The sequence below is a fragment of the Gymnodraco acuticeps genome, unplaced genomic scaffold, assembly GCF_902827175.1.
Source record: "Gymnodraco acuticeps unplaced genomic scaffold, fGymAcu1.1, whole genome shotgun sequence".
NCBI classification, from domain to species: domain Eukaryota; kingdom Metazoa; phylum Chordata; class Actinopteri; order Perciformes; family Bathydraconidae; genus Gymnodraco; species Gymnodraco acuticeps.
This window is the reverse complement of record NW_022991451.1, coordinates 2,018,810-2,042,731: the sequence shown is the minus strand read 5'-3', so window position 1 is coordinate 2,042,731 and position 23,922 is coordinate 2,018,810. Positions and strand designations below refer to the sequence as shown.

Genomic DNA, 23,922 nt, shown 5'->3' with positions numbered 1-23,922 from the left:
AACAGCTGGTCTTATGTTTGTGACCCCTGTTGTTAATTGATAACATTACATTACATTAATTGATAAGCCTGAAACATGCACTTGTCAAGGTTCAGAGGCACATTTTGCAAATATGGCAGTATAGCCATCGATCAGCTTAAGATAAGATATACTTTATTGATCCCAAGTTGGAACATTTGCATTACATCAGCATGTGTAACAGTTAAATATGCAGTGGTGTTTATTGTAAATCATTTAGTATAATCACACAAATTCTGTGTTTTATATTCAACAATTCTGTGTTCTTTATTTATTGATTGTTCAATACCGGACAAGGCCGGAGATGAAATATCTACATACATCTTATAAGAGTATAATACATTATGTATAATATCAGTTAAAATAAGTGCTTCAACATAGTTAACATTGCTGGAGGTATGCACAAATATTGATAGATGTCTTGTAATGCACTATTGAGGAACCTGCGACCCAAGTTTTTCATTCAATACATAACTACACCATAGTTGTGTAGGCCTATATGATAAGTCAACAAACCTTAGAAAATCATGAAATCTTGAAAGGGATGTGCAAAATAGTCATTATATACAGTCTTTAATTAACTATTAGTAGAGAATAACGAGTAATGAATATACTTTATAGGGATCCTATTAATATCTAATAATACAAATAATGAAATTCAATAACATGCTTTAACCACTAGGTGTCCCTTTATATCAGCTGTGCACCTTTATGGTGTAAATACAGCCTATCTACCAATTGGATCAAATATAAAAGTCAGCCGAATTAGTGTTGATACTGCAAGGAGACGTATTGTGTGAAAATAAATGTAAGATGTTGTTTAATGGCTGATATATTTATGATCCACGTCACGTTTTCAGTTCCTCATGTTTGTCGAGAAGTCTTCTCATCAGGGCTCTATAAATACAGAACTACGGCAGATATGTAATATTTAATGCAGCCGAACCGTGTATTACAATGCCGTTATGTGATGACTTTCAAAGAGAAAAGCAAGCACACTCGGAATAAAGTATTATTTTATTTTTCTGGTCTGTTTCCGGTATTTGTTAATAACGATGTGCTGTGAGATGTGAGGCTGGAATTGCACAGGGGAAAATAACGTAGGCTATCTTTAGATGCGGATTTTGTTAAACTAATATGTTTGCGCTGTGGACCAACACTATACATTGACGGGGAAGGGGGTAGCAATAAAGATAACACCATTAAACAGTTACACAACATAACGGAAATAATATCGATAGCAGCGTCCCTAGCAACCACCTTGGTAACAATGAAAACGTTATGGACGCAATTTCCTGAAGTAATCTTCGTAATAACTAGCAAACTAAAGATCATGTACATCCACTGCACACATAATCTGAAATAACAACTCATATTTCTCGCGTCAAATGACATCAAAACGCATTTTAATGGCCAAACTAACTTTAAAATAGGCATTTTCCACCGAGAATAAAACAAAGTTCGGCCATGTTTTTTTTTTCTGCAGGGAGAAATTTGAAGATCACTTGACAGACGTCAGCCATTGGAATGAATGGTGAAAAAAAACGGGGTTTGTCAAACAGAGCACATAGTGTAGTCCTAAACGATAGCTGGGGATTCTGGGTAGTGTAGTGTCTTCTGCCATCCTTTACTCCAAAAAAATATTTGTTTCTCCGAATCGAAGGGGAAAAATACAAAAGCATTGCACACAATTTACCAATCAATGTTGTGTAATTAACGAGGATAATCTGGTCTTTTTTAGTCGATGAGTAGTGCAGATATCACTGTAAAATCAATCGACAGTAAGGGGAATACTTACTTCCGGGTGTACAATTCTCCGTTATCCAATGAGAATGGACGCTCACATTGCCTTTAAGGGCAGCCGACACAAACAAACGCCGTGCTTCCATGAGCGTCCATAGAAGCATATGGACATCCCGGAAAGCTGAAAATGGACGCTAAGGGCCCCCCCCTTGCGTTGGAAAAAGCCGACAGGGGACTTGACATAACGTCAACATAGGCCGATCTGGGAGTGAGGATGTGTTGCATTATCATATCACATCACATCACATCATAATGTATCATATATTTCCTTATCTGAGTCAGCTGAGCCGTATCTAGCTGTGCAACACTCACAGTGTCACATAGGCCTACTGTATGCAGAAGTATTATTTTAAGCAACACATTAAGTTGACAAAACACTTGAGTCAAATGTAATTAAAGTCAGATCCACTCGTGTCTTAGACGGGGCAGTGATATCATAAACCTGTTAATGTACGCATGATGCATCAAACACTTGTTCTTTTACCAGCTGTATTCACCTTGCAGGTGCAGCTATGTGGCTTTTATCCTGGATAAAGTGTTTAAGTCATGGATGTTTAAAGTTTAACTTCTTCATATTTGACTAATGAAGCTTAGCGCAAGTTCAACCAGGAAGACCGTATTTACTCTTCATGTATTTCTATCTCCATGTTTCTACTCTCTCTCCTCCCAATAAGTGACCGGTGGCGTCACTCTTCAGCTTAACCAATCACTTCGCTCTATTCCCAAGAGCCTATCATAACGCTCCATCAAATTATTTTAAATCTGCGCTTTCCCCTCTGACAGCTGTCATTTCAGGTGACTCAACGCAACCCTCCCCCCCCCTTTTCACCTCCCGTCCCGCTGAATCCAGGGTCAAGCTAAACCACTCCTCCTCAGACCGACCCAACTATCCATTCACCACCACCAGTGTCTAGACCCCAGGGGGGTTTCATCGGATCGGCTCTACCCTCCCGAATGATACTTCCTGCACAACGGGGCCTAATCGCCAAAATTACCATTGCATTCATTTGTGCATCTGCGCAATACATATGTATTATTACATCAAAAACCGTCTCTCCTGATTGAAATATTATAGTTGACTTTTCATTCAGGAAGTATGACGCTGCGTTGTCAGTACGCTTCTCCCAGAGCCCTAGAGAGATAAGAGTTACGACACTCCCATAGACCTCCGTTGTAAAAAATGGCGGCGCCTACTTCCGGGGTATGGACATCGAAATAGTTCAAAAATATTGTCATTTGGGCGTTGAACCTCATTCACTTACATTACGGCGCGTCGATTAGTTCCAGAGGTAAGTTGCTGAAATATCGAACTCTTTTGAATTGTCAACTGTCTATATTGTATCAGAGGCCCTTTATGATGCTTATACTGGTCTTCATTTGTATATGCACAGCGTAATTATCTATATTTTATCTTGGTTGTTACAACCAATTTAGCTAGCATTGCCTGCTAGTTAGCTAGCGCGACTTCGTCAGTTTTGAAGGTAAGATTTCAGTAATGAATCGCTAGCAGCTTATATATCATTGATGCTGGGTAACTAACAAGCAGGATTTAGATTGATTATGTGTTTTTATTGTTATTTTGGTTTTTATCTGCTGAACCTGACCGTGTCAGCCATCCTTAGTCGGCTTTTTCTGTATGATATGACTTAACTGCTAGCACTAGTAGAAATGAGGTGGCGTTTGTGATAAATATTTCATTTAATATTTCATTGAATTTTGGGATATAGTAACATTTCATTATGTGACATGTTGACTGTACTTTGTTTTTTTTTGTACTGTTCCGTGTTAACTCATCTGTACTGTACAACTAGCCTAGCGCTACTTTTTAATGCTTGATGGCATGCTAGGATAGATTCCTTTGTATTGTAATATACACACTAGTTTAATGATTGTTCTTCAAAGGTATTATTCAGTCTTAAACAAATAATAGCCTACTGAATAGGCTACTCTACAGCAGTGAATGAAGGATGAGCCTTTTAGGCTCATCCTTCCTTCATCCTTCATTCCTTCATGCATCCACAATGTTTATTTTTAACAAAATAAACACTTAAAAAAAAGAATTAGCACTTTTTTTTTTCACCCACAGTGACAGCGCGCAGAGCATATTGGAACTCTACAGGTGTTGGGACAGAGTTTCTCAGACGAATGGACGAAAATGTGTTTTCCAGGCAGTCTTGAGTGAAGCGGCTTGTGAGAACAAATGTGTGCCCTTGTCTCAACAGGTCATGCTGGACCTCCAGGATTGTTGTTGTGGCCATCACCAGTCCTGTCTGGACTGGTTTCCAGCTGCCCTTGGGACCAATCTTCAGGCCCCGAAACAGATGGATGGAGTCCCGGAGCAAGCTGATGGCCTTATCATACTCCTCCATCTTGAAATGACTTAGGGCAGTAACAGTGTTGCGTGACGACATGAGGTCAAACTTTTTGGTGTCCAATGTTCAGTCACTGTATTGGTAAGCAACAATTTGTTTTGGTCAAAATGTGTTATTCACACTCCTGATTCCAGTTTGATGTGCTGCATTCTCCTCTGAGAGGTCATGGCTTGGAAGGTTTTATATTCTGTAGTGTCTCAACAGAACCTAATATGAATGGCTTTAATGTCTCGTCGCTGGATCACCTCCCCCTGGCAAAGTGGCCTCGTTATTGTTGACAAACCTGTTTTTGTTGCTGGTTCAACAGGAGCTTCTGTAAATAGTTTTGTAAATAGTTTGAATATTTATCATAGTAATCATTTTTAGTCTCCCACTCTCTCAATTTAATTGATCGTTTCTTTGCTCCACCATGTTTTGTTGTCCAAGGGCACTAATTTGGTCTGTGTTGAAGATTGTTTTACACTTTAGATTAATCAAAATTGTGTTTTTTGGCTGAATTAATCTTTTTCTGTTGAACCCTAACCCTCTTTGTTCTCCTTCTCATTCATTTTGTTTTGTTCTAACACACATCACTTTTTCCATACACTGTTCTTAATACTTGTTCACACATTTGTTCGTCCCTTTTACTTTGTTCTTCCTGTTGTTCTTGTTCAAACACATATATCAATTGTTCATCCACTGTTGTGGTAAAATGATATTCATAGTCTTAACATGATCATGCTACCCATGCTAACATGAACACCAACGTTTCCCTCTAAAAATGTAAAACGTATCTAAGTAATAGGCTACCAAGCTTTCCGTTGTCACCCTGCCTCTCCAAATGCAAAACTGTCAATAAAAAGTATGCAATAATGCAATTACAGCTGAAAAAGTACTTGGGTGTGTGTGTGTGTTTTTTTTAATATATATTTACCATTCAATAACGCAATCGCTGCTGTCTGTCTGTCCCATAGAAGAACATGACAGCGCAGCGCAACTATACTACGGACGTGACTGCCCTGGCAGTGACAGCAACATAGCCTGCTTGTGCTACCACACTTTCCCCTCAAAATATCGTTAAATAACGAAACTTATAAATAGTGCCAATCCATACAAAGTGTAACCACATCATGTAAATATGAAAGCAATCTTTAAAAAATAACAGCGTTGGTTTAATCTATGACTATTTTGACCATGTTTGTGCTGTTTTTGCCACAGAGAAGCATTGCAACGAAAGTGCGTTTTGAACTATCCCGGCATACATAAACCACGTGACCGGCTGGCGGCGACATCAAAGAGTGTCGTAACTCTTATCTCTCTAGGGCTCTGGCTTCTCCGTGTTTGTGATTGGTCGAATGCTCCAGATACCACCCATTTTATATGAACGCGCACCTAACTAGATAGGACACGGCTGGCTTGAGCGATCCACTTGATAACCAGCGTCGTAGTACCGCTTAGCGAGAGCGCGTATGTTTTGGATTAGGCCAACCGGCTAACTCAAACATATCCAGGTTAGGTTGAACCAGCTTCGTAGTACAGGCCTCTGGGAAAGGGGGTGGGTTGTGTACTGTTTTTATTTCGGCTGTATGAAAAGTGCTAAATAAATAAAGTTTGATTTTATGTGGAGAGTAAGTAAATAAAGCACATGTTGCATGAGTGTATATCTGTGTTGTGTGTTGTGTAACCTTCGCCCGTCCAACAACAATGTGAACAAGATAATACTGGCAGAAATAAAATATTTAGTTGACCATGTTAATATTAATTACATCTTATTTTATTAATCACCCAAAGTGTGTTCAAGAAGGGCTTCAATAATAAAAAAAATCTTAAGGATGAGCATCTATTAATTATTATATATTAAGCATAACAATAAAAATACAATTTTGGAATGTTGAATTCCATACAAAATACCTTTGTATTGGCAGATCATTAAAGGTCACCTATTATGCAAAATCCACTTTTTCATGCCTTTATACATAAATATGTGTCCCTAAAGAGATTGTAAAGTTTCAGGAACAAAGATTCTCTCTCTTTTTGTCCTGATCCATTTCTGAAAATGAGCTGATCAGATGTTGGCCACTGTATGATGTCACAATGTTTTTTTGGGTTGTGTAACCATTAGCCAATAACCAACCAAGGTACCCCCCCCCCCCCTTATCACCTGAATCTCCTCCTACGCACCATTGTTTTTAGAAGAAAAAAAAATCTCTCAGAGGGGCGTGGCCAGCAGCAGCTCGTTAACATTTAAAGCTACAGAATCAGCACTTTTGAAACAGGGCTGAAACAGAGGGGATTATGGGATGCTAAAATGATCTGTTTCAGCCTAACACTTCAGAGACATGTTTTTAATATATACAGTATGAGACATATAATACATTGTTGAAAAAGAGTAAAATAGGGGACCTTTAAATAAAAGCCTTTTGACATCTCCGTCCCAGTGACAGATCTGGGGTCAGTGTGCTCTGTCCCCCCCTGCTGGAGCTCTCAGCCCCTGAACGTGCTCTGCTGTCGCCTTCCTGACCATTTTAGTCTCTCCCTTTCAGCTGCGTGGAATGTTGACACCCGCCCCCTCCTGTCTGTCCCCCCCCCCCCCTCAGAGGGTCCAGCCTACAGACCCCTCACTGCTTCAGTCTCCCAGAGATCTTCCTCCTGCTCTGCTGCTGATCGGTGAGTAACGCTTTCCTCTCTGTACTTTGAAGAACCGTCAGAAAGTAGAAGCTGTGAGATATTCCTGAGAGGCTGGGTGTTTTTCCCACTGCTATTTATAACATGAGAGCCCCGTCACATCAGACAGGAACACAGCAGCTGATACTCTTACATGCATAGTGGAGAATGGTATGTCGTCCACGTAGAGAAATAACAAACAAAATGGAAATATGTGATCTCCTTCAATTCATCATTAAATGCAGTTTATTGAAGTATCTGAAGGAACACTGGGACATGCAGTGATGGAAAAAGTACTCAGATCATCTACTTAAGTAAAAGTACTAACACAGTCTTAAAATACTCCATTACAATGTGAAAGTCAAGTATCAAAAGTGAAAGTACTCATTGTGCAGAATGCATCTTATAAATTTGTTGTATTATTATGGAATATTATATTATTCTGTTTTTATCATTAGAACTATAAGAGTTGTAGAATGTTGTAATTTGTCAATATGGAGCAAATGATGAGTACATTGCTGGTACTACATATATCATGAACACATGTATTTATGTAAAAGGTAACAAGTATGAAATAAATGCAATGCAGTAAAGTACACTTCAATCTGAAATGTAGTCAGGTAGAAGTACATGAAAATGGAAGTACTCAAGTAAAGTAAATTATGTTAAGTAAGTGCACACTTCTGGGTACATGAACAATTTTTTACCAAGTATGTGATAGTTAAAGAAAATATGTATTTATATGTATGTATATATGTTTATGTTAAGTAAAAAGCTTCGATATGATTCGATGCGATATCTTCAGACAGTTGTAAAAAATATACAACATATACAATTAACTCTGTTAAGCCGTAAGCCTACACTGTTTGTTTTGATCTGGTTTGTATCAAAAGATCCAGAAATATCTAACACAAAAAGGCAATTATGATGGTGTGACTTTAAGGCTAGTGGGTCAACAAGGAGGAATAATTAGTAAGTCCCCCCCCCACATTGGTATGATCGGATGTTTCATGTACCTTCTGCTGCATGAATGCTGCAAAAGTAAGCAAATTATGTTTTTGTGACGATTGAACTACGACTGAAAGGATATTTAAAACTACACATTCTTCAGGTGGAGTTACTGAAAGCTGCAGGAGGCATACCAAAGGAAACAGTTTGCTAACATGTTTAACATAACAACTTTATAAGGTGATAATATCTGTAATGAGCGTTACATGTGGAACATACCAAGTAGAAGCAGGTTTTTTCAGACCTGTATTCATCCTCCTCTACCCACATTCTCTCCAACCTCGCCCTACTTTTCAAGGTGACCCCACCGCAGGATGTCTTCCACCCCGGCGCTGCCTCCGCTCTTCACCACGCTGCCCTCCTTCCCCTCCGCCTCTCCAGGGGTCCCGGCTGCGGAGCTGAATAGCACCTCCTGCACAGAATGGGACCAGGCGCACCACCTCCTCTTCCACCTGGGGAGCCTGGCCCTGCTGCTGGCTCTGGCCCTCCCCAGCACCATGAGCCTGCACATGATCCTGCTGCGCCTCCTGCTCATGACAGGTCTGTCCCCCGACCCCCCGCTCAGGCCATTCCTGTGCTGATAACACTGAAGCAGGGAACATTGGCTAACAATACATGTATTCTAGTTACAAGTGACCCACATATTGGTCAATCATGACCACAACAAGCCATTTACAATCACACTGCAACTTTTAGCTTATTGTATTTTTTTTGACATGTCATAATCAGAAACAGGTTTATTACCAAGCAGGTTTACACATACACATAAACAGAGTTAAAGAAGGTAAATTGTAAGAAAATAACCGGAAAAAAAATATTCTAACAGGAACATATAGCAATATTTACACGAATTATAGATTAAATATAGATATACCTTTATATATAAAATATAATATGTGTAGTATTGGTAGGACAGGTGTAAAGCCATGCAGATAGCTTTGTGTACAAGGATGTATACTTGGATGTATAAAGTTGAATTAATCTGCATTACTTGCATATTGTTCTTGCAACATAGTCTTTCACTATTTGTATTGAACCTGGGACTTAAGATTTCCAATGCATAACAACACCGTAGCTACTGTGCCTATGACAATAAAGCCTTTGAATCTTGAAAGATCAGTTGAGCTAAGCTTTGGAGGATTGTTCTAAAGTTGTCCTGCTCAGAGAGGGATCTGTTGAGCAGAGCTGAGGCAGGCTCTGTGCAGCGACAGATGGAGAGAATGGCGGATGGAAAAAGCACTTCCAACATGTTTATCTTCTGCTTGGAAGGAGAGAGGAGACAGGAAGCAGCTGTAAATATGGGACTTTTTTACAGTTCATTTATTTATTCTGCCTTTTGGCACAAGCTAGTCTCAGAGGCTTTCACAGAGAAACAGAAAGAGGAAAAGTAAACGTACAGAGCAACAGTAGTTCATCATGTAAGGGGAAATAAATAAATGAATTGTAACAGTTTGAGCCAAATGATCTATTTTTAGTGTGTGTTTAATTTGTACTCTGGAGCCAACAAAATCATACAGTAATATAATATTTGCATATATTGACATTTCAAATATACTCTGTATTGTGTTCATTTACACATATTCTTAACTTTTCTAATCAATTTACAAACGTTTTGCTTGAAGGGGCCCTATTATGATTTTGGGGTTTTCCCTTTTCTATAGTGTGTACGTTTGTTTACTTCCGTAACAGTGACATCATTATGTAACACTTGCATTTCTATTTCATTGTAAGCTAAGGGGCGACACATCTCTAAGCGGTTAACCAATCACAACAGAGCCGGCCAGCTAACCAATCACAGCAGACTGGGCTCTGGTTTTAAAGACATTAAACATGAAAGCATGGAGACTTGTCACAGTAGAGACACAAAATACAAATATGAACCTGGAAATTAAAATAATTGGGCCTCTTCAAGTCACACTCATATTGACATGTTTCTCTTACTGTTTCTAACATAAAGGTCTATAGCGTGAGCTTCAAAACTTAAATCCAGACTTGTAGATGTCTATCTAATCATTCACAATTCTGTGGTCTAAAAACAGCATTTGGGTTGCTATGGAAATAAGTTGCCTTTTTTATTTGTATTATTTTTGTGTAATGCTTCGTTATATTTCTTTCTTTTACTCTTTGTCTTTGCATGTCTGTGCTAAATCCTGTATTGGTTCTTTATTTGTTTTGGTGATCATTGTAAATTCACTTCTAGAAATGACCAATACAGTAACTACACATGATGTTTCTTAGTGAATGGATACTAAACAAGACTCAAATATTGAACTTTGATTTGAGAAGTAGTTCATTCATTGTCAAAATGTATCCTCCCCTAAACCCGGTGTGCTCTGTGTCTCTGACCCGGCAGGATGCGCTCTCTTCATCATGTGGGCCACCCTGTACCGCTGCAACCTGGATGTGATGGTGTGGAACGTGGTGTTTCTGCTCGTCAACTTCATGCATCTGTTCTTCCTGCTGTACAAGCGCAGGCCGGTGAGTTCTGCATCATCATTCACGTGGCCTTACATTCAGGCCGTTTCACCGAATGAAAATACTGGCTCAGGCAGGAAGCAGCATATCGTCCTGTATTTGGTCCTGCTTTATGGTAATGACATGCAGAACAAATGTGTCGCTGCCACCGAGGGGTTAGAGCAGTGGTTCTCAAAGTAAGTGGGGGGCGCAGAGGCATGACAGGGGGGGATACCAGGAGGAAAAAGGGTTATTTAAAAAAAAATTAAAATAAAAATATTTTGAAAAATTATTGATTCGAAGATAATATGATACAGTACTATTATGTCTGGGTCTCTGTGTTTTATTAAAGCTCGGCTCTGTGTGTGTGTGGAACGAGCCATTTTGTGTGCGTGTGCGCGAGAGAGAGAGTGCACCAGAGATCGTTGTTGTTAGCTTCTGGTGCTAGCGAGCTACACCAACGGATATAAGGAGTTGTTTCAACAACAAAGTGGAGGAGAGTCCTCTCCTGTCAGACTGAGAGACTCAGTGAACTAAAGGACTCTCTCAGCGTTATCTCAGTGGGCAGGGCCGCCCCTGGCCAACTTGGGGCCCCAAGCGACATTGTGAGATGAGGCCCCCCCCCCCCAACCGACAGGAGTGAAAAAATATATAATTAATGCAAATAAACTACTTCTACTAATAATAATCATAATAATAATAATCATAATCAATTCAATAATGTAAATAGGCCTACTATATTATTTTATTATAATATAGTTGTAATATAGTCAAGACAAAACATGCTTATGACATGCTCAAAAACTGATATTTCTTAAATCTGTATTCTAGTTCCCTCTGTCAGCAATGTATCAACAACTACACACACATTTCTATCAGTATTTCTCTGTGTTGTGGTTGAGATGATGATGACTGTTAGGAGTTAAGGGGAGAGGCTGAGCATCACCATGAAATGTGCAAATTGACATAAAAATGAATAAAAGGGGAAAAAAGGCTCAATGTTTTTTAAGCTGTAAACTTTAACCAACTAGACAGACAGTTGATCACTCTTCCTCCTGTACATTAGCAGATAAAAGGCATAACATACTTGAATGAATGTTAAATAAATAATGCTGGAAATAACTGCATCTCCATTAGCCTACAGTATATACTCTGCAGAGACTGCCTTCTTCATGTCCTGAATTGCAGCTGATGTTTTAATATGGCAATTGGCAATTTGACTTATACAACATTCGCAAGTTGTACATTTGACTCATACAATAACCCACCTTCGAGTGATGCTCTAGTTTCTTCATGTTTTGTTTTTTTCCCTCTAGCTTGCGCCGGACTGAAACTGTCTTTTCACCGACATCTCTTCACCTGCACTAGTGGCCGTATCAAAGTCGTGATTGGTCAGATGTCGATTCATTGCAACGGTGTCGGGTTACAAACGTGCTCCCCTTGTCTCACCTCTCACTCTTACTCTCGCGGGGGGTGCGCGGAGAACTGAGCGGAGAACTGCGCACAGCAGCTGAGGCCCTCTGGGTGGGGCCCCCCGCGCAAGGCGGGGCTCCATGCAGCCTGCGTGATTGGCCTGTAGGGAGGGGCGGCCCTGTCAGTGGGTCTCAAACGTTTTGGTCACCATTAATGTAAACAATTATTTCCGAGGCACATGTTTATATGATCATTATAGTTATAAAAAATAAGAGAAAAAATTAAAAACAGGTATGAAATACTATATGACATTAAAAAAAGAATAAAGTTTAAAAGGGTGATTTGTAAAATATCCATAAAGAAAAAGTAAATCTGTTTACAGTTATGTTTCATATGGGTGTTGAGAGATGTATCCATAGATCTCTTCATGTTGCTCTCAAAGTGCACCAGATTGATGCTTTTAACTTCAATATTTAAAAATCTTCCCGGGGGAGCTTGCCCCCGGACCCCCCTATGTGAGGTCCACACACCACCTATAAAAATATCACTTTACCTCTGCTTACACCTATATGCCGTGAGCTGATTATCAAGCCTTCATTGTAACAGTCGCGGGTACATTGTGTGTGTGGGGAGTGTTGCAGTAGAACATTCCACTGTAGCGCCCGGTACATTAATGGGAAACCCTAAATGTTTGAGCACCCTTTATGAAACGTCAAGCTACCCCACAGCACCCCCAAAATAAATCTCTGGCGCCGCCACTGAGCCTGACTATTTGTGTTGGGGGGGGGCCCGACTTTTTTTTTTCTCCAAAGGGGGGGCCTGACAGAAAAAGTTTGAGAACCACTGGATTAGAGTAAGTAAAGAGCCTCCAGTGAGAGCAGAACAGTACTTTTTTACATTACAACACCTTTTATTGAGCTGCTGCTTTTATCCAAAGCGTCTTACAATAGGTGCAATCAATCATGAAGAAGCAAACTTAAAGAGGCAACAATCCTGCAACTATGTTACGTCCCGACTAGGGGAAGAGGAAAGCAACATACACCAGATTGGAATTGGTAATAATTATAAATGGCTTTATTGTAAAAGGGTGAAACAAAATGGCAGGCAAGCAGCCTGAAACAAACAAAATGGCCAAAGGGCGCCGACTTAACTAATGAACAAACAAAGGAGGACTCCAAAAGGGAGTTTGACAGATTATATAGAGTCATAATTAAATAAACGGGAAAACAAAAACCTCACGTTAAACGTGGTACATATAACTGAAAAGGCTGTGCAAAAACCACAGCTGCTGCTGATCGACAGGTGCTAACCGTTAAGCTACCCTGGAACCTATTTACACATGTACACGGTAATCTCTTATCACACACAGAAGCACTGGGTTTAACACACTGCTAAACAGTACAACTTTAACACATAACACAAAAGCACTAAATGTCAACCAAACAAGTAAATGCACCAAGAGGCTAGAGGCGTCTGTCCCACATCACAGAGCCTCCAGAGTGGTGATAGTCCGCGGCCTTTGTACTCCTCCCAGCAGGTGTGCGCCATTTTTTTACTGGGGGGACGCTATTTTAAATCAGGTCATCCCAAACAATGCCACACAAGTGCGCACGCGCGCAGTGCACTCACAAAACGGGCAGACAGGTCCACAGAAACTACCGGTATGCTTAGTCCTACTTTAGTTACTGTACTGCAAAAAGCAGACGTCGCTGCGCTCAACACAGACAGACTCAAAACCATGGACACACCTACATAAAGTTACATAAACAATTTATAGGCCTAAATTGCATAAGCTACAGTATTGCAACTAAGCAGACAGCGCTGCTTCTCTCTCTATCTCCACTTTCAAAATCTATTTAAAACTCATAACAAACAAACAAAATTCCCAAAGTTGTCCTGAAATTAACTTATTAAATAAACGAAACCAAAAATATAGCCTACTTATGCAAACAACATTGAATCTGGACTTGAAATTATTCTGATTAGGCCTAGCCTACATTGCAAATAAGCAGACAGCGCTGCTTCACACACACACACACACACACACACACACACACACACACACACACACACACACACACACACACACACACACACACACACACACACACACACACACACACACACACACACACACACACACACATACACACACACACACACACACACATCTTGCGTTTTGAAGACTGATACATCCGAAATGGATGAATAAACGTTGCAGCCCAGTTTCCCAGCTTTGCAGTCTATCCACGGGTAGCCTCTTGTTTCCTCCGCCACATCTCCTCCGTCCATACCTCTGGGAAAGGTGAGCTTGAGCTAGCCAGGGGAACGTTGCTAGCTCAGCTAACGTGCACGTTAGCTAGCATTATCCACGTCTTTAGGCGGCTCTTCTGATGATGTAGTGCTAGTAGCAGCTTCACTTGTAGCTTCGGTGCTGCTAGCCTCTTTCTTCTTGTGAATTATATTCTTTTTAGAAAATAAGTCAAGTAAAAAATGTTTGCCTGTCATTATAGAGCTTTTTCATTAGCGTTCTTGAGGGAAAGAGCTGCCGCAAAACCGGCAAGCTGGCCGTGACACACCCACGGCCAGCTCGCTGCGGGGTCACGAGCGTGATGTGACGAATCATCATTTTTTAAGGAAATCGTTTTTATTTTTTATTATAATTACTGTGAAATGTATTATGTTTTTGTCATTATTACAACAAATACACACTTACAACTGATAAGACTGGCAATGATTTTATATTTATTAGACTATTAAAAAAAAGATCATGCTCCAAATAAGTGGGGGTACGGCGTACCCCCGCGTCCAACACCCACTACACCACTGGCTGAAAACACTCACAGGCAGATTAATGAGCAGACAGAAACAGCAACCGTAACATACTACATATTTTTGGCCAAGGTGTAGTTTTAACAGCAGGGTTTTTATTCTGTGATAAAAGATGTGTAGACATCCAATCCTTTTGGAGCCAAGATAACGAACATGTGTATTTTGGTTGAGGGGTATCTTGGGTCCCACTCTTAGCTGGAGTGTATGATTTAACCACCCTGTCCTGAATGTAGGAAGGACCTGGTCCACACAGCATGGTAGACCACTGACTTTTTATTTGCTAAAATGAACTTGTCAACTACTGCTTGTGAAACAATTGTAGATGTAGTCATCTCCCATCTCCAAGTCAATTCTTACATGTCAAGGTGCTAATCAGCAACAATTAGCAAGTGACAGAAGACAAAGTGTTGGCCTGGATATCTGCTGGATACAACATAGCCCAAATATATTAGCCTCAGATATTGGTAGTTGTACTTGACTCTTCATTATACTGCCACCAGTCGCTGAGGTAGACACCTCCTCAACATTTATTGAAGTTTGCTTTTTATGTTAACTTCTCAAAAGAAAGATGCGTAAAGGCTGTGTCTTTGCTCTGGCAGATCAAGATCGACAGGGAGCTTCGGTCGGTCTACAAGCGGATGTTTGAGCCGCTGCATGTGAAGGAGGCTCTGTTCCAGAGGCTCACAGGACAGTTCTGCACCATCCAGACTCTGAAGAAGGGCCAGGCCTACGCTGCAGAGGACAAGACCTCTGTGGACGAACGCCTCAGCATTCTCCTCAAGGGAAAGTATGTCAAGTTTGTTTTCCTCTATGTCTACGAGATTTCACAGTAACACCAACCCTAACCCTAATTCCACAAAATGGATTCAAAGTGAACGTTTTCTCTGGAATAAAATGTGCATGGAATATCTTTTTTGTAAATTTGACTATTGTTTCTGCGTGACAGGATGAAGGTATCATACAGGAGCCACTTCCTGCACAACATCTATACAAATGCATTCATTGACTCTCCAGAGTTCAGGTCCACTGAGATGCACAGAGGAGAGAAGTTTCAGGTATGAATAACATCTTTTGGACGAAGGAAAACAATCTACACCTTAACCTGTGGGGGCTGCAGGGTTTTCTTTCATGAAACTGTGTCTCAGGGCTTCTTAAAATTAAACACCTATTAATGTGTCATACCCCCTTAGCTTTACGGAGCAAAAACGGGACATTGTCTCACCTTTGCTGTTGTTCTGATCAAAAGTGGTCTTCAATGGCATTACAACGATAAAAACGCTGCTGAAGGTTAATCCATAGGTTAATCCAATGTGTCTGTGTCACTTTGAAATGATTACTGATAATCCATCCTCATATTTATGGCATAGTTTGGATTCCTAAAGCTTGTAGTCTACTATCCCATCATTCAAGGGTGGTTTTCACTATAAGTAATGGTTTCTTTTATAAGAAACTATAATTTACATTTTTTTACTCTGTTCAATCTGAATTTCCTTTCAAATAAAAAAATGCTATATTGATTCTGACACTTCTATATCCAACTCACAGGTGTAACCTTGCTTTGAGAAAAAAGATGATGAATGTACCCCTTTTAGAAGTGAAGATATAGTCATTTGTTCTGGGAATGTCATTTTCGAGCCTAAGGCCTGAAAAACAGGCTCAGGGCTCAACAGGTTAATGATTGCAGTGGTAAAAAGAACAATAGATCAGAAGTTTCTCTACTGATTGGAGAGCTCATCCAATTCTAGTTTCAGATGTTTCTGTGTCTGATGAACAGGTGACCATCATGGCAGAGGAGAACTGTAAGTACCTGTGTTGGTCTCGAGAGAGGCTCACCTTCTTCCTGGAGTCAGACACCTTCCTCAATGAGGTGTTCAGGTACCTCATTGGCAAAGACATCACCAACAAACTGTACTCTCTGAACGACCCCACACTCAGTGACAAGGTGGGTCCACTTCTAAAGAAAACCTTTTTTTGTACATACTATGCACACTTTTTATTGATAATGATGATGATTGTGATGACGGTGGTGTTGATGATGATGATGATGATGATGATGATGGTGATGGTGATGATGATTGTGATGACGGTGGTGTTGATGATGTTGATGATGATGATGATGATGGTGGTGGATCCCAGGCGTTGAAGAAGATAGACCGTCAGCCAAGCCTATGCTCTCAGCTGTCTATGATGCAGATGAGGAACAGTATGGCGAGCACCAGCGACACTGAAGATGTTCTGAACCAGATTCTTCAAAGAGGTTCTGCGGGATCATCACGTAAGTCACATTATCATACAACATGTTTTATTGTCTTACCGTTACCCAATACTCTGTTACAGCACACCAGTTTACAGTAAATAATTCCATTGATTGATTTCCCTTTTGAAAACATGGATGTATAAAGAGAACTGGGTCCTGCCTCCATTCTCCGTCCAAATCAAATGAATGGATAAGGAAAATAACTGCATTCAGTTTTAGAGTGTTTTACAACTTTTATGCCTCAATGATATATATATTGTGGCTTTTCAAGTGATTGTACTCTGTAGTTGACTCGCCTTCATAAAAATAGTATGATGATTTACAGATGTCTCATTCCTAATAGGTCAATGGGGAAAGTATTTTTGGGCCCAACTGACGTTACAGACTGACAAGGTAGTTGTACAACAGTTTGGCCTGAAAACAGAAAATGTCTTCAAAGTTTGGCGGACTTCCTGTTAACCATAGGCTGTATGAAAGAGGTGTATGTTGTCACAATGACATCACCCATTGGTTTTTGGGCCATTCTGAAGCCTTGATTTCAGCCTTTCGGCCCAGGCATCTAGTTTTAGGAACCAGAGGTGACCGTACTTGGACGAGAGGGGGAGCTGGAGAATTTACCAGCTAACGTGTGTTGTACCTTGGTTAGCTAGGTGCTTCCAAATATATCATGCTAGCTAGCTATGATATTAATTGGGCTGATAATTCTGGCCATCAAAACACATAATTTAAACAAAATGCTCTTAATGGATAAAAAACCCCACCAATGTTAATGTATTTTAGTACAACCAAAGATGTGGTATTGATCTGTCAATCACAATTAATATTTGTCTGATCATATCGTATCGTACAAAGTAACCACACCTTGTAGCAAACTCTGCTTTAGCATTAGGAACCAAATCTCAGTTAAAATAAAATGTATTTTATTAATCCCAATTTGGGGAAATGTTTTCGTATCAGCAGCATAAAACAAAACAAGGCATAAATAAAAGAGTAGAAATAAACAATTCTAAAATAGAAACATCTCAAAATAGAAATAAAAATAAACCAGCATTAGAGAGTAAGACAAATATACAGATGAACGTGAAGATAAAAAATCAACAACAAAAGTTACATGTTAGAAGCAAATCCAAAATGCCAAGAACCAGGTACCCATATGCAAATACTATATATGTTATGCTTATCGGTTCAGTCAGTAAAGAGTGGATCATTGTGTGTTTAAGGGGCAGATATACACCTGGGAGTGTAGCATAAGATGACATATCACACATATTGTCCGCCTCTGATATTAAGGGAAGGATATTTTATCAAGCATATATTTCAAAGGGGACCTGGGCTCTGGCAAGTCTGATGAGCTACACCTGATAACTTCATATTGGGTTGAAGATTACAGATGTATCACAGAAAGGCTGCAGCACAATCAGTATGGTGCATATGGAAACATATGGAAATGTATCAGGAAGATGTTTTAGAGATCAGCATATCTACACTCCTGCTGCTTTATTTTTCATGCTGTCCCTTTCGATTACCCAAACCTTAATGGAAGAGCAATGCTGCAGTGCTGAAGTAGCCCACTTAAATGACGCCAGTCTATGTGCTGCCAGTGGGAATAGACGTGAATGTATGAGATATTTACTGAATTGCAAGCTACTTCATCTTGGCATAATCTCTTGACAGCTTTTATCTCAAGATGTCCACTTCCTCATTCTACAAACAGTTTTTTGTGCGTGCGTGCGTGCGTGCGTGCGTGCGTGCGTGCGTGTGTGTACTCACATTTGATAATACATTTGAAAATAGACAGTGAGCTACTTGTATGTAGCAAAAAGCTTAGCAAAGAATGTGCCTATGGTACTAATATAGCTTCCGTTTAGTGCTTCATTTTTTTAAATAGATAACAACAACATTATTTAAACTAAGCTCAAAGTGCCTAGCAATATGGCATACACCACAATATACTGTAGAGAGAAAACAAGAAATGTAATTCAGGTCAATCGTTAAAACTATTTTGCACACATTCAGCATATGCAGAGGATATATATACGTTTTCAAGAAATGCAGGTAGAATAAGTAAGAGAACAATCTAAAAAGATACAAGCGGCCGAGATGGGTTTTCTCCGCAGGGTGGCTGGTGTCTCCCTTAGGGATAAGGTGAGAAGTTCGGTCATCAGGGAGGGACTCGGAGTTGAGCCGCTCCTCCTTCGCGTCGAAAGGAGCCAGTTGAGGTGGTTCGGGCACCTAATTAGGATGCCACCTGGGCGCCTCCCTAGGGAGATGTTCCAGACACGTCCAGCTGGGAAGAGACCAAGGGGTAGACCTAGGACCAGGTGGAGGGATTATATCTCTTCGCTGGCCTGGGAGCACCTTGGGATCCCCCAGTCAGAGCTGGTTGATGTCGCCAGGGAAAGGAACGTTTGGGGCTCTCTGCTGGAACTGCTACCCCCGCGACCCGACCACGGATAAGCGGGAGAAGATGGATGGATGGATGGACAATCTAAAAATGTACAACAGATAACCCACTCATGGAACACACTACCAAGACATATCAGAGAGGCCAGATCACTGGACATTTTTAAACGCCAGCTAAAGACCAATCTTTTTCGATTAGCTTTTTATTAGCAACCCCCCACTTTAAATGGTATTTTTGTCTTTATTATTTACCTACTTTTATATACATACATGTTACTTGTTAGAGGCTTTTATCCAAAGCGACTTACTCAATACTGTGGACAATCCCCACAGGAGCAATTTGGGGTGAAGTGTCTTGCCCAGGGACACAACGACATGCTGACTGCAGTGGGGTTTGAACCTGTGACCCCCTGATCCCAACACCAACGCTCTATCCACTGCGCCACACGCCTCCATTATATTGTTTTATTTATTTGTATAGGTCTTAAAGGGTTGTATCTTATATTATTTATTGAACAGTTTTAATAGCTAAATGTCTTTTTACGTTTGTTTTGAAATATTTTAATCGTTTAACCTTTATTAGAATTGTGACGTTTTTATTACTATTATCTTTTTATTTGTATTTCTGTTGTACCTGTTGTATCTGTTGTTTTATATTTTTGCATCTATTCGGTTGTCTTGTGTCTAATCTTTCCGAGAGAAATCATTATTTATTTTATTGTATTTTATTTGTATTATCATACCTTTTACCTCCTTTTGTCTCTTAACCTGTTAAAATGTTATATTTTGCTGCATTTATCTGCAAAGGTCTTAACATCTGATCTGAGGGGAATTTCTTGTTGTTTATCTTTAACTTGTGATGTGTCATTTTGTAAAGCACTTTGAGCTGCACGTGCTGTATGAAAAGTGCTATATAAATAAAGCTTGTTTATTATTATTATATGACACAATGAAGAATTACAATAAAATATTAACAAATATTAAATAAATATATTTAAAAAAATATACAATAATAAATAATAAAAGGGTTAAAGGAAGATGTCGTTAATTAAAAGCTTATCCAAAATAAATACGTTTCAGCTGTTGAATAAAAATGTCGTCTGATTTCAAATGGATTTGTTCACAATATTTAAAAAAGGTTGTTGCATATTTATCATTGATTGAGTTGATATATATTTTTTCCTTTTTAGAAAAATCTCCTGACACCAAGGCCTCCAAAAAGATGAAGCCCATAGAAGAATGCATGGAGGACGACGTCTTTGAGGAGTCTGCCCCCTCCGAGTCTCAGCGGATGCCCAGCACCTCCACCACTGAGGAGGTGTAGCTGCATGGGGGGGCTTGTCATATTGTGTCGTGTAGGTCTGTTTATAACAACCAGGGCCTGGTCCTTACACAGGCATGGCCCACATTACCAGCCCTGCCCACTAACCTGGGTCAAAGGATATCTGGCAGCACATGTCAGTGAGAAAGGTCAAAGATATGTTCCTGATCATTTACCACAGACATGTTTATTATACCCAATCAAATATCTTGGTCAAAGTTATTTAAAAAAAAATCATATAAAAAGAGATGATCAAAATGATTATGTCAATTCAAAAACAATTATTCGTAGAGAAATCAGATTTTTCATTTTTATTTCTTTGAATCTACAATAATTGACTTCTGTGAACAGGTTGTAAAACGCAGAGTTCACATATTGTCATCTTATTAAGCTGCATTCACATGATACGCAGTAAAAAGTTGTGTTTCTATGGAGAAAGCATTGCTGCCGACTACGAAGAACCACCTCGGCGTCACATCGCTCGAAATGGTCGCAAAGCGCTGCGTTCAAAGTTCACATTATTTCAACTTAGACCTCCTTTACCAGTGACCTTCGTTCAAGCAACCAATCAGATGACTCACTGCAAGTCAGCAGGCGAGGTAACCATAGATACAAAACTTAACTAATTGTTTTTACGGCAAGGCCTTGCGCCAAACTTCGGAGTTCGCAAAGAGCAAATCTCGTACCATGTGAATGCAGCTTCACAAAGTTGATACGATGAATATGTTTTCCATCAATTGCCCATCCAGCGGCACAAAGCAACATTACCACCATGAAGAGATGTTTGTATGTTAACCCTTTCATGCATGAATTATGAAAACCTCAGTCAGGACTTTTTTACCAAGTGTTTGTATTGCTCTTGGGGCATGAAAAACAAGATTTGAACTTTAGTTTTTTTTAATCAAACTTTTTCAAAGAAAGATGTATATGTCCACTCAGGTGGACAGTATGTGTTTACATTTTGAACTGAAGAGATGCAAATTTTGAAAAAATGATAAATAAAGATGTGCAAACCTAAAATGACATTATAATAACTTAAGTATATTGATTTACGGCCCAAAAAGATATTGCAGATGAAGTATTTGCAAGAACAACAGTAGCAGTAACAGTATGAATTGTAGTTGAAATATAGCCAGTGATGCATGACGTCCACTTTAGTGGACAGGTGATTAATTATAATTTCCTGCAAACATAAAATCAATACTTTGATAATTTATGAATTATATGATTCCTTAGTTGTTACTTGATGTCACCAACATTGTTATACCTGCAGGGGGCGCTTTCCATAAAAGGATTGGCAAGATATCGACGAGTGATTTGGTCCATCTGGCTTTCTGTCGTCCATCTTGGTTTAGAGACATGTATCATGCACTTATACTGACTTTCCACTGAGTGGCAGTGTATGGGATGATGCAATAGGGTCCTATGTAATGGCTAATGTGCAACTATGCCATCAAAACCCATGCATATACAAGAAAACACCTTTTGAATAGCTGTCCACTGTAGTGGCCTCTAATGTATGTTTAGCTCTGGTTTGTTCTCCACCAACTCCATGGAAAAATATCTGGCTGCTTTATATTCACCTGCTAAATGCTAACTGTCTGTCTGCTGCTCGTGTTAACGATGTTCAGCAATAGCAGTGTAAAGTGTGTTTTGATAGCTTTTTTTTTATTTCCAGAGAGATACATACTTTCATTGTTTCTGTAAGTCATAAGCATTGATGCAAATCCATGGTTATATTTTTCATATTACAGACACAAACATTTCCTAAATATAAACACACATTTGTACTTTTCACAACTTTCACAACAGAATCTTTGTTAGTGAGGGGTATCATGGGAGTGCACTGTGGGTGTTAAATATACATTTAGAGTGACATGTCCTGACACTGTTTGCTATATATTAAAGTTTTGGATTATGTTATTATTGTAACTTTTGTAAAAATAAATGTACTTTGCTTTTCAGATTTGTGAAAGTGATTTGAAACGGAGTTGTCAGTCACTAATGTTCTAGTATTTCTAGACATGGGATGCCCCCCTGTGGCCACACTGTGCTACTGTATCTATGCACAGCTCAGTACAGTGAAGTCAGTGAGCTGCTGACCCAGTGTGAAGGCACCCATTTTATATAATAGGTAATTTATCTTTTATTCAGCATTTAAAACAGTTATTTTAGAAAAAATGTGGTCTAATGGTTGAGAAACAATGCCCTCTATTTAGTTCCACATACTTTTTAAATAATTATTTGTCAAAATCTGGAAGACAGACTGATCCCTTATGAATGATGTATATGACTTACATATTTTTGATTAGATGTATCAGTAGCAGTTAGTAACAAGTGAGAAAGTATGACAGACTTTTAAAGTAATTGAAGGTTATATACAATGATATAACTGCCCATTGTTAAGCTCTAGCAGTCAAATGTATACAAATATATTTTCTATGTATACATTGAATAAGATGACAACTGAATGATAAAGTTGTTTTAGCAGTAGTAATTACACTACTAACAATCATCAGATATGTTTTTTATTTTTTGGTATGTGCTGAAATTTGATTGTCTTTACAATTTGTATAAATCATATAAGACTAATTAGTTCAATTAAAACACTTCTTGAATATACTATTACGCTACTACTATTTCTACTTTATTAATTCACTTGTTTTTTGATAACACACTTAGCACAAGAGCCGGCCCGACCCATTAAGCCACATAAGCGGCCGCTTAGGGCCCCGCAGCCACTAAGGGCCCCCTAGCAAAAAATAAATAATAATCTCAGTACACCGTCGCCGTGATAAGTATGTTTAATTAATTTTGTTAATATGCCTAGATTGCCTACTCTCAAAGTCATGTATTATATTATTGAGTTAATAATATAATACATTAACCGTGCTTTTTTTCTTAAAAAATACGACAATTCTCAAGTGGTGGTTCACACAACGACCCCAGAGCCACCACTTGAGCCAGATGAACAAGGTCAACAAGGTCAAATGTCAGTAAACTTACAAGTTATGCGAACATGTAAGCAAAGCATAAATTACAGCGACGTTGACGTTACTTTGAATCGCGGGGGTAAGCTAAACCGTTAGCAAGTAGCTAGCCAGATATATTAAATAAACACTTTGTCATACAATCTGAATGTAATGTTTTTTAGCGTTACCTGGTGATTTCAAAGAAAGCTCTCTGGGAAATGTTGACTTACTGTTTGACATGAAGCTAGAAGCTGCCTTACAGTCAGGGGCGGACTGGGACTAAAAATCAGCCCGGGACTCTCGACCAGCCCACTTCGGTACCGCCGGCCCACCTCGGTACCGCTAGTAAATACCGCTAGTAAATACTGCTAGTAAATACTGCTAGTAAATAAAGCTAGTAAATAAAGCTAGTAAATACTGCTAGTA

General features: G+C 39.4%; 1 protein-coding gene across 2 annotated transcripts; it reads left to right on the top strand.

Annotated features, from left to right (window-relative positions):
- The first annotated feature begins 6,746 nt into the window (after positions 1-6,746).
- bves (blood vessel epicardial substance) lies at positions 6,747-22,488 on the top strand. Of its 2 annotated transcripts, none has more exons than XM_034196558.1 (8): positions 6,747-6,839; positions 8,143-8,384; positions 10,198-10,322; positions 15,143-15,330; positions 15,490-15,598; positions 16,318-16,485; positions 16,680-16,818; positions 20,394-22,488. In XM_034196558.1, the coding sequence occupies exons 2-8, from the start codon at positions 8,159-8,161 to the stop codon at positions 20,525-20,527; spliced, it is 1,089 nt and encodes a 362-aa protein (XP_034052449.1). In that variant the 5' UTR covers positions 6,747-6,839; positions 8,143-8,158; the 3' UTR covers positions 20,528-22,488. The 2 variants fall into 2 exon arrangements, with proteins under 2 accessions (XP_034052449.1, XP_034052448.1); XM_034196557.1 differs by lacking the exon at positions 6,747-6,839 and adding an exon at positions 8,005-8,024 and having other exon boundaries at positions 20,394-20,674.
- Positions 22,489-23,922: the final 1,434 nt, after the last annotated feature.